Source organism: Protopterus annectens, chromosome 13.part0, assembly GCF_019279795.1.
Source record: "Protopterus annectens isolate FY-2018-M chromosome 13.part0, PAN1.0, whole genome shotgun sequence".
In the NCBI taxonomy this organism is placed as follows: domain Eukaryota; kingdom Metazoa; phylum Chordata; order Ceratodontiformes; family Protopteridae; genus Protopterus; species Protopterus annectens.
The window spans coordinates 1,257,900,697-1,257,917,525 of NC_056747.1; the positions used below are offsets into that span (position 1 = coordinate 1,257,900,697).

The window sequence follows — 16,829 nt, forward strand, 5'->3', positions numbered from 1 at the left end:
AGCTTGGGCACTCACCCATATGCAGTGTACTGTAACAAAGGAATAAGACATGGAAAAGTTGTGTAGGAACTTAGCATAACCATAGATGTCGTCCTCTTCCATGTTCCAATATTCCTACACTTCCTCCTTCCCCTCATCAGCTATGTTTTGCCCTCTGGATGGCAGTGACTTGGCATTGCCCTTTTGGGACTGGCTCCGACTGAGGCCTTCAGTTCTGAGGGCTGGTGTGTGGCAATGTCACTAATGACCCACGTACTCTTGCCTAGACCTGATGTCTTGCGCTCCTAGGAGGGACTGAAAGCTTTTGGATGCTGGCCATATGTACACGAGACTAGAAGGGTAAACCCATATGCAGAGTACTGCAAAATGGGAGAGATCTGTGGTTAAGTTCTTAACATAACTTCTCTTTCTTGCCCGTGTCAACTAGTTGAGGGGACTTTCATATTCTTTAGTGAAAGTCCACCTTTCAGCAATTTCAGCCTGCCCCTAGACCCTCCCCTACTAGCCAGACTAGATGTTAAGCTTTTCTTAAAAGGGGTCTTGCACATCAGACCACCAAGAAAATCCATTCCTCCACAATGAGACCTGAACTTCTTTCCGGAAAAACTCAGTCCCCATTTTAACCAGCTAGTACTACTACTCTGCAAATTTGCACATTGAAGACATCACTGCTAATGGCTATAACTTCTGCCAGGAAGGTGTCGGAATTACAGGCCCTAATGGACTGCCCTCCCTATACTACCTTCCACAAGGACATGGTAACCCTATGAACCCCACCCCTTCCTTTATGCCTATAGTAGTCAATGATCTATTCATCTACCCACCTTTTTCCCCTCTCCCACCAATGAGAGAGAGAATACTCCACTCCCTGGATGTACACAGACCGCTAAGGTTTTACCTAGACAAAACAAAATCTATAAAATCCGATCAGCTTTTTGTTTCCTCCCTTTCTAGGGCCCTGAGCAAGGCAGTCTCCAAACAAACCATTGCATGTTGGATTATTTGCTTATGTTGCTCGCACCATGGCTGAAAACTCCCACAGGGAGTAGAGGCTCACTCTATCAGGGCAGTGGCAGCCTCCAAAGCCCTCTTAAAAGGCCTGGACACTGCATCCAGCTTGGAAGTAGCCACATGGTGTACCATTCACTTTCACCAAACACTACAAGCTAGACAATGTCTCCAGAGCACATGCAGGTTTTGCCAGATAGTTCTGCTGGGCTTTGTGGAATCGGCTACTTCTACCTTCTCTCTTGCTTCCTTCTAAGCTTTAGTACTCTCCCACACCAAGAATACTGCAACATTGGAATAGAAGTACATAAAATAGTTATGTAAAATATTACCATAACCATAGATGTCCTGTTCTTTGTTGCAGTATTCCTTCCCACCCACCTTAACCCCCTTCTCTCTTCTCTCTCTCATTTCTGACCTGTCTTGGGTCCCTTGGTGATTATACCCTACCCTATGACCAATTTAACCATCAAATGACTCTTTGATTCTATGGCTGACATCACTTGCTACTCTACTTCGACTTGCCCTGCTGGACTTTCAAGTTCTGAGGTCTGTGCGTGAAGACGTTACATTTAAGTTCCCTGGTTTACGGCTCTACGTGTGAAGTCTCATGCAACTACAACAGCCAAGCTGGAGCTTTTGTATAGGAGCAGACGCACGGGTCGCCTGAGGAGGGAAATCCCACACACAGTATTGCAAACATGGAAGAGGACCTCTATGGTTATGCTAAGATTTTACACAACTGTCTCTCGAGCTCATCCCTTGTGGTAAAAAAGAAGCTCTCGAGCTCATCCCTTATCCACGGTGCACTCGCCCCAACTCCCCTCATCTCATTTGCCACTTTCCAAGAAAGACGTGGTTGATCGTTGCTCTCAAGCTTCACTTGATAAGTGTTTTCAAATTTGTCTTTTGACTACTTAGTGTTATAATATTGTAATTTTTACTTTCTTCTTTATGTCCCTTGCCACTAAGTATTGCCTTTCTTCAGTGCTTTCGTCTGTTGTACAATTTTTCAAACTTCTTTATATTACTATTCATTTTTCTAACTGTTAACCTTTTTTTACCCCCCTACATCTGTGTATTTCTACAGGTCAACATCTTTGGTATTTTTACCTTGCCTTCAAAAAAAGGGTTTTTGCTTAAATTTCTCCTACTGTTGTGGCAGATAAAAGAACAGCTGATTTCAAAAAAGTGTAAAATATGGCCATGAATTATCTGTCCATCACACAATGTGCATATAGTGATGTGGCCCATTGCAAGTATAAGACAGTTGATCCATTTGCCACGGGTTTAATCCTGTGACTTTAGTTGAGCAAAGAAACTTATTTTAAAAGGCTTTTACCTTTTGTTTTTGAGGATGCTATATCAGAGGTTCAACCCTCCAAAACTGAGTGAAGATGTCAAGTCTTCGTCCCTGAGACCAAATACCTCCTCCTCATACCTCTCTAAGCCGGCTAAAAGACACACTGGATCAGACAGTCTACAGGCTTACCCCCAGATCCAAAAGACCATTTTGGATCAGACATCCTCTGATCCGACAAAGCTCCCAAATCCATCTTCGGGTTTTCTCATTCTGCCCAGGACTACTTATTCTGCATCTGTTGACCCTGTACGTTCAAGGGTTTCTTAACCCCTTTTTGGCTAGACATCGCTCCAAGTCTCCTTGTGTGGCTTCTACTTGCTCGTCCAGAAGTCTGACAGAAGAGGATATGGATAAAATGGTGAGGAATATTCTCTGCACAGTCTGATGGGTGTCCTACTGGCTCCTGGCCCTTAGGGTCAGGAGGTCCTGATCTTCAACTCCACTACTGCAAGTTCCTCCTCATATCCCTACTGTGGCTTCTGTGTGTCTGGATCAGTTTCTCGGAGCCAAATCTTAACCCTGAGTGTTCGTTTAGTTGGATCTGGGGGGGGGTCTCTTGGATTTGAAGCTACCCTGTCAGATATGAGGCATTGGAGCCTACCCAGACATTGTCAGAGCTGTCTGTGCCTTGGCGCCACAGCACTGGATAGCTTTGCTCCAGCTTCCTCCTTCAGGGGATCCCCTTTGGAGTGAGGGAGTGCTGTTGCCCAGAAGCTTGTCATCTTGGTACTGGGACCTTCTCTCACTCTTTCCAAGGAGATCTGCCGTCTATTGTAAAGAGGGTGTTCTCTGCTCCAGTGTAGTGGACTGATCCAACCCCCTCAGATAACCCTTTTACCTTGATGCGTCTGCACTTGGAGCCTCATCATTCTTTTCCACAGGGACAGCCAGGCCGAGACCCCTAAGCTCCCCAACAGGGAATTACATTTTCTTCTGTTACCTCCCCAATCTCACTGAGGCGTGAAAGTGCAAGAGGAAGCATATGGACTCTCCACAAGAGTCCTTGAGATCCTAAACAGGATGATTGGATGCCCGGTAACCTTTCACCTGAGGAGTTAGTATTCCTGGGGGCTTTTGGTACTGGCCCATCTACCTCATGGCAGGGATTAAAGGAACCAGACATAGCTGAACCCATACCCAGGAGAACAGAAGATCTGAAGTAGGAGATTCATTTGTCTGCAACCTGTGGGTTATGGATCCGATATCGGATCCGAACCGGCATGGTTTACCAGCTATGGATCCAAGCTCTCAGCTCCTCCCCTCACCCATAATGCCCTGCTCTACCCTCATGACCTCAGATCTCGTTTGCTGCGCATGGTGACCAGATTGTGTTTTTCCAGCTCTCCAGCTAAGTGATATTTCTTGTATCTAAAGTGCTTAAATTTAAAAAATTTTTGTTAAAGTTGTGTGAAAGTGTAGGTTTCCCTATTATATTATTACTTTTTTAGTGTTTAAAACTTTATTTTAATATCCCTCCCCTCGCTGGTAGTGTAGTGTGTGTTTGGGCCTGTGAGTGGTTTTTGTTACTTTACTTTTATTAGTTCTAGTAACATTGTTTGCTTTTGGGATGTCTGAGCAGCCCAAAGCTATTTTTTCTAAGTGCTCTGAGTGTGGCCATAAGCTTTCCCCAGCTGATGGCCACACTCGGTGTGTTAGATGCCTGGGGGTTGAACACCTCACATCTGGATGTTCCATTTGTGCAGGGTTCAACCCCAGGGCTTTGAAGGAGCGGAGGTCCAAGCTTGTTTTGGCGGGTCTCTTGCCGGACTCGGCTCCGCCTCCGCTCGCCGGGGTAACCGTTACCACGGTTGTCCCCTCTCCAGCTCCCCCTCCTCCTCCTGGGACTCAACCTCCCTTTAGTGGTTCGGAGGAGAGGGAAGCTAGGAAGAAGGCCCGGAGGGAGAAGCACCATAAGCGGCGGGCCGAGACCTCTGTTTCGGCCCCGCCAGCCAAGCGGGCTTCTCCCCCGGCTTCCTTGTCTGCTGGCTCTCCTCCTCCTCGGCTCCGGTCTCCAGCGTGTTTTTCACCGGGACTTGAGGAGGAGACCCGATCTCAGTCGAGGCTCTCGAGGAGGCACTCAAGGCCTACCTCGGTAGCCTCGTCGAGATCAACTTACAGCCTGTCGGACGCTGATCTGGACCGGATGATAAGGTTCATCCAGGCCCAGATGCAGATGGGAGTGCTCTTGCCTCCCCCCCCTCTGGGGAGGGAGCTCGACCCCCTTTTTCAAGCCAATTGCTCCTTCTCCGACCCGCTACCCGGGTTCGGAGCAGTTGGAGCTGAGCAGCTTCGGAGCCGGGGGTGGGTCGGTGCCGATAGTACTTGGTACTTCGGATCCGACCCTGCCCTCGAGTGCATCGGATCCAAGCTTCGGATCTGGGGGGATCAGTGCTCCTTCGGCGCCCGTCTGTGTCGGGCGCACTGTCGCCGGATCCGGCGCCGGCGCCGGCTCCGATCCACTCCTCGGATCCGAGGGGAGCCGATTGTCTGATCCTTTGGTCGAGGTCGGCTCCCTTCGGCTTTTGATGTAGTGGAGAGGGCCCTGTTGAGGGTCTCCGGACCCCGGCACTTGTTTGGCTCCGTCCCGCTCCCTCTGCACTGGGTCAGGCTTCCACCATCCGGCCCTTGGGACAGCCCGCTCCTGTGCCCCAAGCTGTTCCCCTGGAACAGGTTACTGTTTGCGAGGAGTCCTCTGACAGCCCTCCAGAGGATGTTCCTCGCAAGCATACGTGCAAAAGGAGGCACATTGACTCCCCCGAGTCTCTCACGGAAGACACTGATTTGGAGGAAGGGGAAGGCTCCCCACAGTCACCCCCCCGAGGATGTCTCATTTGGAGACATCCGCATAAGGGGGGGGTGGTCTGCCCCAAAGTCTTCCTCTGACGAGTCCGTGTTCTTGGAGGCATTTGAAGCGGGCCAGTCTACCTCTTGGGTGTCCCCTCCTGCCGACCCCCTGGTGGACCTCATTACCACCAGGGCGTGGAAGGAACCGGACACCGTGGAGCCAATCCCTAAAAGGCCTGACCGGATCCTCAGTCCCCCGGCTGACCGTGCCCATTGGAGTAAGGGGCCTCCGGTAGATGCCATGTTGACGGCGGTGGCCACCAAGAGGGAACTTGCTCAGGAGAGTCCCTCAGTCCATCCCCCGAGCAAGGAGTCTCGGATGATGGACCGCTTGGGGAAGCGGATGTTCAGTTCAGCGATCTTCTCGGTAAGGGCGCTGAACTACCTGGCACGTGATTAGGATGCAGCGCGATCTTATTAAAGAATACGCTGCATCTCCCCCAGAGTCCATGTCTGAGGAGGACAAAGTGCTGCACTCCACCCGCATGGCCACTCTCAGGTCCGTTACCAATACCTCTATGCGGCTACTCTCCCATGCTACGGAAGGTGCCGCTAGAGCCGCAGGGGCAGGTCTAGTTACTAGACGTCAGGCCTGGCTCCGTCATTGCGATTTCTCAGAGCCCTTCAAAGCGTCATTTGCGAACGCCCCCTTCGATGGTTCTGCCCTCTTTGGCAAGACTGTTCGCGACACTTTGACCCAGAGCGAGAAGGACGGGAAGACGCTGTCTGCCATCGGAATCCGCTTCTCTGCACCCCAGAGGCCCTATTCTAGGAACCAAAAGGGTCAGAAGAAGATGTGGTTCCGGAAGTCGCAGCAATCCCAGCCTGCTCCGGACAACCAGTCCTTCCGTGGCAGAGGACGACAGGGAGGACGCCGCCCTAGAGGCAGAGGGGCTCCCAGGAACTTCGGGTCCAGAGAACCCTTCTCTGAACGGCCCGCGCAGCAACCCTGAGGTGTTGCCCGGCTGCTCCACTCTGGAGGCAGTCGGGGGACGTTTTTCGGAGCACCTAGCGGCATGGGAGTCCATAACATCAGACCGCTGGGTTCTCCAGATCATATCCAGAGGATACCGTATCCCCTTTCGTCACTTGCCAAAATTGAAGTCCCTCCCCGACGTTCCACCCGGTCAACGGGAGGCCGCTTTGGCAGAAATTGGCCATCTGCTAAAGAAAAGAGCCATCCAGCCCGTCCCCCCCAGACCAGATCGGATCAGGGTTCTACTCGAGGTTCTTTTTAGTGCCAAAAAAGACAGGGGATCTAAGACCAATTTTAGACCTTTCTCTCTTGAACCTGGCAGTTCCCAAGGAGAAGTTCCGAATGGTCACTCTGCAATCTATTCTCCCCCTTCTGAGAGAAAATCACTGGATGTGCTCCATAGACCTCAAGGATACGTACTACCATATACTAATGGACAGGCGCTCCAGGAGGTTTCTCCGCTTCCGGCTGGGAGCCAGTCACTACCAGTTCCGGGTCCTTCCCTTTGGTCTCACCACAGCCCCCAGGGTGTTCACCAAAGTATTAGCAGTGGTAGCGGCCCACCTGAGGCTTCAGGGGGTGCAGGTCTTTCCTACCTGGACGACTGGCTCCTTACCGCCCCAACAAGGCATCTACTACTATTGGCGCGAGACTCCTTTCTCCATCTTGCTCCCAGTCTGGGCATCACTATAAATACAAAAAAATCCAACCTAGCACCCACGCAGTTCATAGATTTTGTAGGTGCCAGGTTAGACACAAGGAGTTTAAAAGCCTTCCTCACTGTGGACAGAGTTCAAAATCTGCAGCTCCAGGTGCGGGCCATTCTCCACTCAAGCTCAGTTCCGGCGGAGTTGGTCCAGAGGGCTCTAGGGTCCATGGCGTCTGCTATAGCACTTCTTCCTCTCGCCAGATTCAATATGCGCATCCTCCAGTGGACACTCCTAGTACAGTGGTCGTACCTTGCTCTTCCTATGCATCATCCCATTGCGATCAGCAAGGCTTGCAAGCGGTCCCTGCTGTGGTGGCTTCACTCTCCAGATCTCCACGGAGGCCGCCCATTTTGTGCTTCTCCCCCTCTCGCCACGGTGACCACGGACGCCTCCCGCCTCGGGTGGGGGGGCATTTTGCAGGCCGGACCGTCCAAGGCACGTGGAACGATTCAGAGACCTTACTGCATATCAACGTTCTAGAGATGAGATCAGTGCTCTTAGCATTGCTAGCACTTCAGGCCTTTCTTCCCTTGGGAACAATTGCGATTCAATCGGACAACATGTCGGTTGTCTGGTATATCAACAAGCAAGGAGGAACCATGTCTTACCCTCTTTGTCGAGAAGCCATGAGAGTTTGGGAATGGGCAATCTCCACCAACCGCTTTCTCATAGCAACACACATTCCGGGTCGGTCCAACATCCTGGCGGACAAGCTCAGTCGCACCATTCTCACCCCTTACGAGGGGTCTCTCAATACTCAAGTAGCGGAACGCATATTCGCACGGTGGGGAACTCCTTCTTGTGATCTTTTTGCCTCTCCCTTAAACACCAAGTGCGACAGTTTTTTCGCTCTGATACCTCCTCCAGGAGGTTCCCCAAGAGACGCTCTGGTGCATGCTTGGCCACCCGGTCTTCTTTATGCTTATCCCCCCTTGCCTCTGATGCTCCAAGTTCTTCAGAAAGCCCCTCGGTTGGGGTGCAGAATGATTCTCATTGCTCCGTTTTGGCCTCGACAGATCTGGTTCCCCTTCCTAAGGTCTCACTCTGTGAATCCTCCTTGGATTCTAGATCCCATTCCAGATCTGATATTCCATCCATCCCGCTTATCTCCTCCGAACCTGGACAACCTGAAGCTGACCGCTTGGCTGCTCCAGTTCCACTCTTGATCAGGACTCCCGGTATTTCGTCCCCTGTTAAGGCGATCCTGGTGGCAGCTCATAAACCATCCACTAGGAAAGTCTACCGTAGCAAGTGGAAACGGTTTTCTTTGTGGGCGGAGCGGCATGGCCTAAACCCCTTCACAGTTCCTCTCCCTGTGGTGCTTGATTTCTTAACCACTCTTTTTAACGATGGTGCCAGCAGTTCCACAGTCAAAGTACAACTTGCGGCAATTTCACATCATCACATCGGTCATGACTCCAATCCTCTGATGTCTGCTCCTCTGATGTCGGCCAAGTTGTGTAAAATTTTCCTTAAAGGTACTTTTCTTCTCAGGCCCCCTGTAAAACAAGCGGTTCCTCCTTGGGACCTTTCCTTGGTTCTCCAGGCCTTGACCCCCCCCCCCCTTCGAGCCGGCGGCTACGGTAGATCTGAAATTCTTGTCGTTCAAGACTGCCTTCTTAGTAGCCATTACTTCGGCCAAGAGAGTTTCAGAGCTCCAAGCATTATCAGCTAAACCTCCTTACTTGGTCTTTCATCCGGACCGTGTTTACCTCGGGACCAACCCGTCCTTTCTTCCTGAAGTAGCTTCTGAAGCAAACATTAATCAATCCATTAACCTCCCTGTTTTCTTTCCTAAATATGAAAACAAAGGTGAATACAAGCTTCACTACTTAGATGTTCACAGGCAACTTAGATTTTATCTAAACAGGACGGCTGGTCATAGGCAATCCGACCAGTTCATTTCCTTTGCTAAATTTAATTTGGGCAAACCAATTTCTAAAGTCTCACTATCTCGCTGGATTTCACAATGTATCTTATTGGCTTATCAAGCTTCAGGAAGGTCCGCACCAGTGGGTGTACATGCCCATTCAACCCGGTCAGTCTCTACCTCGGCAGCCTTTAAGGCTAGGATTCCTCTAGATGATATTTGTGCAGCAGCCACGTGGGCTTCATCTCATACCTTTATTTCCCACTACAAGTTGGATCTTGCATCTAGGGGTAGAGCATCCTTTGGCTCAGCGGTGCTCCGGAATATCCTTCCATGATGGCCGTCCAAGAGTCAGGTAGCTGGGGACTCTGTCCCACAGGTTGCAGACAAATGAATCTCCTACTTCAGATTTAGAAGTTATGTACTCACCATAACGTTCCATCTGAGTAGGTGTATTCATTTGTCTGCAACCATCCCACCCTCCTATCCCCCTGGCCTTTCAGTTTCCTGCATATGTTGTGTTACCCTTTTCAGGGTGTTCTTGCTTTTGGCAAACTCGATCTGAGGTCATGAGGGTAGAGCAGGGCATTATGGGTGAGGGGAGGAGCTGAGAGCTTGGATCCATAGCTGGTAAACCATGCCGGTTCGGATCCATAACCCACAGGTTGCAGACAAATGAATACACCTACTCAGATGGAACGTTATGGTGAGTACATAACTTCTAAATTCTGGCACCAACTTCGGGGATAGCTTTGGGCCATGGGGGTGCCTGTTGATGCAATGGTCGTGGCGATGGCCACAGAGTAAGCTTCACTCATCCCCCTAACCGGGAGTCTAGGGCGATGGGCAGGTTTGGGAAGCATGTCTATGCTTCAGCAACCCTTTGCCCTAGTTTGCTTAATTTGACAATTTTTACTAGGTTGCAAAGGAATTTGTTCAAGGAGGTTCCAAATGCCCTTTCTGGGTCCTCACCTGCAGATATCCAGTCTTTTGACAACCGTTTGCTTCTCTTCAGTCTTTTTCTAACTCTTCCATGAGGCTAATTTCGTATGAGGCTGAAGGCACCTCGGTCAGTGGGTTTAGGCATGTCTGAGCTTATTTTGCAGAGCCCTTCAAGTTTTCATCTCAGTGCTTCCTTTGGCATGTCTCTCTTGACTCACAGTGAAGGACACGATCCAGGTGAGAGAGGGATGGGAAGACCCCCTCTGCAGTGGATGTACAGTGTTCTACCCCTCAGATCCTTTTCTAGGTATCAATGAGGTGGTAGGAAAATGTAAAGTCCCAGGGTCCTTTCTGGGACATGTGGAGAAGTTCCTCTAGGGACCGAGGGGAGAGTTTTATTAGGTGATGCTGCATAACCCCCCACACACACAGCAGAGGAGGCCTGCAAAGCCAGGGTTCCAGAGATTCCTTTTCTGACGGGGCCCTACCAGCACTCCTGAAAGGTCTGATAGTCAACTCACTACTCTAGAGATGGACAATCCCCTGCACCAGAGCCTGGCTAAGCATAACAAACAATACTTTGGTGCAGCGGATTATAGCAAAGTAGAATAACCAGTCAGCATGGCTGAATCCAGTGAAGTAGCAGTTCCAAAATTTAATAAAACCGCATAAAAAGTTAACATCCAGGAAACAATAGGGCTTTTACACCTGTCTAGGTGCTTTTTCAGATCTAATAACCGGCATGGAATGCTGTTTAGTTTCTGATCTCTAAGGTCGCGTAACCTAAGCAGTGGTCTTAAAGTAATAGTCATTTTAAACCCTTACCTCTGTCACTTTTTCTAAAATCCATTTAATTTCACTACATTGTTTTAGTGCTGACATTGCCAACTCTAATGCTGACATTAAAAAGTTGTAGCACAAACTTCAACAGCTAAAATATATTTGCAGTGCATTTCTTTTACCTTTTCTAGACTCATCATAAATGTGTTCACGGTCTTTCAGTCCTCTGTTTTACCAACATAACTCAGTACAGCTAGTTGAGTAAACAAATGTCCTGTTCCTATGTTGCAGTATTCTTGGTGTGGGATTCCCTGCCTCAGGTGACCTGAACGTTGGCTCCTATACAAAACTTTAAGCCTGGCTGCTGTAGGTGTTGAGTGTCACACGTAGGGCTATAAACCATGGACCTTAAATATGATGTCTGCACGGACAGACCTAAAAACTTGAAGGCCTGTCAGATGGTCCTAAAGAGTAACAAGTGATGTCAACTAGAAGTGTCAAGTGTCATATGCTGGCTAGTCTGCTAGTGCCTAAGAGTTATGTCCTTGGTTCTCAGTACAGAGGGTTGGAGGGAGGGAAGGAATACTGCAGCATGGAAGATGACATCTGTGGTTATAGTAAGATTTTACACTATTCTATGTCCTATTCCTATGTTGCAGTATTCTTAGTGTGGGAGAGGACCACAACTTAATTGGAGGGACCCACCCACCAGCCCCATCACTTTTCACAAACTTCTGGAAGAGCAAGTCTTTACAGGGGCACAACTGTCCTTTATATTGATCTCCTGGTAGTTTTTCTCCTCAAAAGCGCACTTTTCTTGTAAATTCAGAAAAGTTCTGATGAGACTTGGGGCAAGTGCATTGTGGGTAAGGGATGAGCTCAAGAGCTTCTTTGGATGCCACAGGTAGTAACTGCCAGGTTGGATCCGAGGATCTGGTCTGAACTCATCTGTTGAGGAAGAATGAAAATACAGATGGAACGTTATGGTGAGTACATAACTTTTTCTTTTGACATCTGTGCAGCATTTTTTTGTCCAACAAAAGTGAAACTACAAAATTAGCATTTTAGCGATTCAGGGCATCAAATTTATCTAGCAGTTGTCTTGGGTGCAACTCAAAAGCTTTCATTTTGATAATGGTATGTTTTTGCACAATGTTATTAGTGTTGCACCATTTACAAGATCATATGATTCTAAAATGTGAGGGCATAGTTTTGTGCCTAGTTGGGCTCTGTTTTTAGAAAGGCATTATAACAGGGTTTGTTTTTTTTTTTTCAGGTTTGCCTGGCTGCAGTTGGCCTGGTAGGAGACTTGTGTAGGGCATTGCAGTCTAATATCCTGCCCTTCTGCGATGAGATCATGCAGTTGCTTCTAGAAAATCTTGGGGTAAGTACAGATACAAAGCACTTGACAAGTGTAAAATGATTTTCAGTGTTCAGTTTTTAGTTTCAGCTTGAGAAAGCCACTTATTTTGGTATACAGTTCCATAGTTACTCAGACATTGTTTTCTGGTAATGTCTAGTGCTCTCCAGAAAGAGAAGTTGGCATGGCGAAGGTGGTCTCCCATGCACAAGGTTTAATCCTGATCTGCGACCAATGTCTAGAGTTTGCATGTTCTCCCTGTGTTTGTGTGGGGTTCTTCCCACTTCCGAAAATCATGCAGTGTTTCCATCTCAAACTTGCCCCCGAATGGAGCTGTAGGCAGCAGCACAGACTCTACATGGTGCCTCATAGGGGAAGAGTTGTACAAGCAAACTGCTTTGGGCATCTACTGTTGTGTGCAGTGTCCTCAAGACAACACTGATCAGACCTGCGTGCAGTGGCCAGGCTAGCCACTCGACTGTGTGAAGTATAGCTCTAGGTATTTTGGTCATGTTGACTAATGGCATCAAAATAGACATGGGTAGTTACTGGTGATAAGTGGGTTGAGGACCCAGCCTACTCCAACCTATGCCAGGGACCCATGCTAACAGTGGTAAAGGGTGTATGTGCTATTGGGCAGTGTGCACTTGCCATGAAGCCCAGCAAGCCTGGGTTATTTGGGATAGGTCGGAGCAAAAGCTGGGAGTAAAACCAGTCAACCTGCCAAACATGAACTGAGAATTGCTACACTTAATGTAGGTTCACTGACAGGGTTCAGTTTGCAAGTGGATGACATGGAGAAGGCTGGACATCTATGTATCGAAGAGACAAGATGGGCAGTGCTGCGAAGCCACTTGTCTTGTGATCCAGAATCTTCTACTCAGGGAGACAGGCTAAAAGTAGTGTGGGAATTGTGAGACTGGCTTCAGAAGGCAGTGTGGGATATTAGAATTGGTGGCACTCATGGCAGTCAGATTCCAGTGTAATGATAGTCCGAGATTACGAATACTGCCATATGCCCCACAGCAGGGTTGTGATAGTGAGGAAGAGTGCATTCAGACAGCATTTGCAGGACCTACCAGATAAAACGGGAGGAATTGGTGTTGATAGTGGGTGACTTGAATGCACAAAGCAGAATATGAGGACTGCCCGAGTCCATAAGGATATGAGGACTGCCTGAGTCCATAGGGCAACAGGAGTAAAAAGGAGAGGCATTTCTAGATTTCTGTCTGGCAAATGGCTTGATGGTAGCCAACTCATGGTTCAGAAGACTGTCACAAGATCCCATACAAGAGTGGCCAACATGCAACTCATTTAAATTTCCTCCTAGTAAGGAAAGGGCACTGGGATAGAATCGATAACTGCAAATTCATCCCCAGTGAAATAGTCTGCCCACAGCATAAGCCACTGGTTGCCACAATCAGCTGCAACCAGTGGTCAGAGAAGGCTCTAAGGTCAACAGAGTCCAGGCTGAAGAGCTGAAAGTTGACTGGAGAGAAAACGCAACAGTTCGTTACTCGGGGCTCTAGCACCCCAAGAAAAGGAGGAAAATCGGTGGGGTTGAAGAATGGCACCTCCTCAAAACAGCATGCTTGAGGACTGCAGAACAGATGTGGCAGAGATAGGGAAATAAGGTAAAGAAGGAAAGCTGGTGCTAGAAGGAAAGCTGGTGCTAGAATACAGAAGTCCAAGAAGTCGTCAAAAGAAAGGACTGCAGGAAAAAGCGGGAGATAGAAAAGACCAACAAGGCTAGGAAGGAGTACTGGTTGGCTAAGAAAGGAGTTGCAGTAGCAAATACTAGGGCATCGGAGGCACTCTACCAACTTCTGGAAAGTGACTCTGGTGGCACAAAAACTATCAGGTTGCAAGATTAAAAAAAAAAATCCCACCTCGGCTGAAGTTACACTTCAGTTTCACGGTTAAGTGCTTTTGTGCTAACTGCACTCCATCAGACCGTAAAATCTTAAACGCTTTATAAAAACATTAATTGCATCTCATTACTAAATCAATTAGTAACTATGGTAATGTATTAAATGTTAATGACGTTAACCTCCTGATACCAAGTGCTGGCTTTAAAGGTATACTTCCATTTAGGCTATCGCCCATATCTGCCTACAGTAAAATTGTACATTTTTAATTAATTTTCCATCCTCTCATGTATGCTCCCACCTCTATGGTTCATATAACTTAACTGCAGAACCATGAAGTCAAAGTTATGGTCCTTAATTCTAATATATTTTAAGCACCAGATGCTGAATGTCTCCTTGTATCAACAAAGTGCTCCAATATTCTTTCAAACTATGATTTTTTTCGGTGTAGTAGGATGGGCAATCTTTGCACATAGCTAGATAAACTGCATTTTTGCTTCTACAGTCTGCACGTCTTACGAGTATTTTGTTTTTGTAACTGGGTGAGTAAGCATGTTTTAGTGGTTATGGAGACTCTAGCTTTAGGTTCATAGATGTTTACTAGGCTGACCAAGTGCATTGTTAAGCTTAGCCATGCATCTCAAATCAGACAAGTTCTGATGCCCTTTGAATGCAGGGGTTTGGGAGATGAAACATTTACACACAGGCCTGGGAAATTAACCATTTACAGGTTGGTTATGTTCATTAGAGACAATAGATGCCAAACCAGGGATGAATTTCAGGTTTACTTGTTTTGGGTTAGGGAAGAACTCTGCTTCATGTGGATGGGGAGTTTGTTCCATAGGATAGTCTCTGGAATACATTCTTGTCTCTCTAGAAGGTCCTGTTTATCACAGGCCAGGTTTGTCTTCAGAATGGGTAATTCTGCTTCTGTTCTGTGGATATGCAGGAGGCCTATCAGAGTGTGGTCTGACAAGGCACTTATGCCAGGCATAGATCTCCCCACAAAGGGCCATAGGAGACAATACAGGGATAGGGCCTTGAGGCGGTCTGTATGACATTTTACTTGCACCCTGTATTTTCATTGAGGAACCTCTGCGGTGGTTCCAGTTGTTGGATATGCCTAGTTCAGTACATACCAAATGGGGCATTGTACTCAATGATAATGCTGAATGCAGTGGAACAGTGACTTTGGACTTGGATGCCATACCTTTGTTTATAACTTGTGCAACATATTTCCTCACTACTGTAGGCACTTGATGGTCAAAGGCTAGATTACTGCTGTGTCCCTGACTTCTGGGTCAATTCTAAGGTGTGTATTAATAGTTACCAGGGGCGGATGACCTCCCAAAGGATACTGTTATGCATTTCTTGGCGGCATTTAGTTTTAGTCCATGGCTCTAACAGTTTTGTCTGTCAGCCTCTCCTGGAGAACATTTGTCAGTGTGAGGTTCAAGCGACTGCTCCTAATTTGCAATCATGTGCAAACTTAGCCAGTGACCACTGACACTGGCCTTGACTTCAGAGAAGTAGCGGTCCAAGGACCGATTCCTGAGGGACTCTTGTGACTGGCCTTTTGTAGAGGTGGACTCGCCAGTTCTAACTTTCTGGGTCCTGTCTGTGAGCCAGTTGGCTATCCACCAGGTGACATCAGTTTGTACCTAACCTCTTGAGTTTCACTCCCTGAGTTGGGTTTTGTCAAATACTTTGTCCGGGTCAAGGTAGACTTGATGAAAGTACAGTTGTGTATACTTAAGGTGTTCCCCACAACTGTGCCCATTCCTGAAGACCCCCCCCCCCCATTCATTTTTTGAGAGGGTCTGTCCTGGTTCTGCTCAGCTGATCTGCCGCTGTGTTTTGGTCTGATGATATGCAAGCTGCTTAAGGACAACACAATGCTGTAGGGTGAACTTAAGTCACAGTAACTAGTGCGCACATGGGGGTAGGACCAGGTATACCCCCCCCCACCCCCCCCCCCCCCCCCCGTTTATGTACATCACTGTGGTATTCTCTGTAATCACTTGATATGCTGTTGGGGGACCACAAGTCTTGAAGATTTTATAGCATAGACCACACCCCAACATCCCTGACACTTGCGTTCTTTGGTCAGACCTGTTCCATGGAACTCGAACCTTTACCCACATTGAAATTACTCCACCACCAGTGCAGTTCTTTCTTGATAAAGCTCAACATTAGAATACAAAAATCTCGGGGATTAATGTTCAAACCATGTTTTTTCAACACAGAGTTTTTCTCATGCGCAGAAGCCACGAACCACAGAATCTTGAGATATTTGGCAGAAGTCTGACTGAAATTCATGAAGGTTTCCTGATTGCAATTTCACCTTTTTCCCTGTTTAAGAATACTTTTGAAGAGACTACCTATAAGGCAGCCTGAAATAATCCTGTGCGAGTCAAAAGAGAATGTTTAAACATTTATCTGGAAGCCTAGACTGGTAAGGAGCGAATAAACCTATGTTGAGGGTTCAAGGCATCCGGAGAGAGACTCTGCAAAGATCAGCAAGCCATCTAAATAAGAAAATGTGCATGTCTTGCAGTCTGCAATGAGCTATCCCGGGAACTAGACATTTTGTAAACATCCTAGGAGCTGTAGCCATCTCAAAGTAATGCAAATGTGACAACCTACGAAACTGTGAAGTCTGCAGCTATGCGAATCTGATAAAATCTTTCTAGTCTGTTAACATAAAACAGAGGAGAGGAATGACTAGCAAACACTGAAGGGTCAATGCTGTGAATTTTGGTACTTCCACAAACTTGAGTATGAAACATCTAAAACTTCAGCAGGAAAGTTTTTTTTTTTTTTTTTTTTTTTTTTAAAGAAATTCTGAAGACTTCCTCCTTTTGGTTTAAATCACTGGCAGTATGACATTCAGTTTAAGCTTCTTTTGAACCAGAGGAGAAACTGGTTGAGGGTAGGGAGGAATTCCCTGAAAGGAAGGGTGTATTCAGTGCCAACTAGTATCATCCTGAAACAGTATTTGTACCCAAGAGTTTGAAACAATCTGTTGCCAAAAGAAATGAGCCAGTCTCTGGGATGGACAGATGCAGGAATACAGAATATGAAGTTGGGGATGGGGGAGACGGATGC

The 16,829-nt window shown here is 47.6% G+C and overlaps 1 protein-coding gene across 1 annotated transcript in view; it reads left to right on the forward strand.

Moving 5' to 3' along the window:
• Window positions 1–16,829, forward strand: part of KPNB1 (karyopherin subunit beta 1) — a 2,271,876-nt gene that overhangs the window by 1,728,152 nt on the left and 526,895 nt on the right. The window contains exon 17 of the mRNA XM_044055271.1: window positions 11,770–11,877. Coding sequence (XP_043911206.1) covers window positions 11,770–11,877 — 108 coding nt within the window. The remainder of the gene's footprint in view (window positions 1–11,769; window positions 11,878–16,829) is intronic.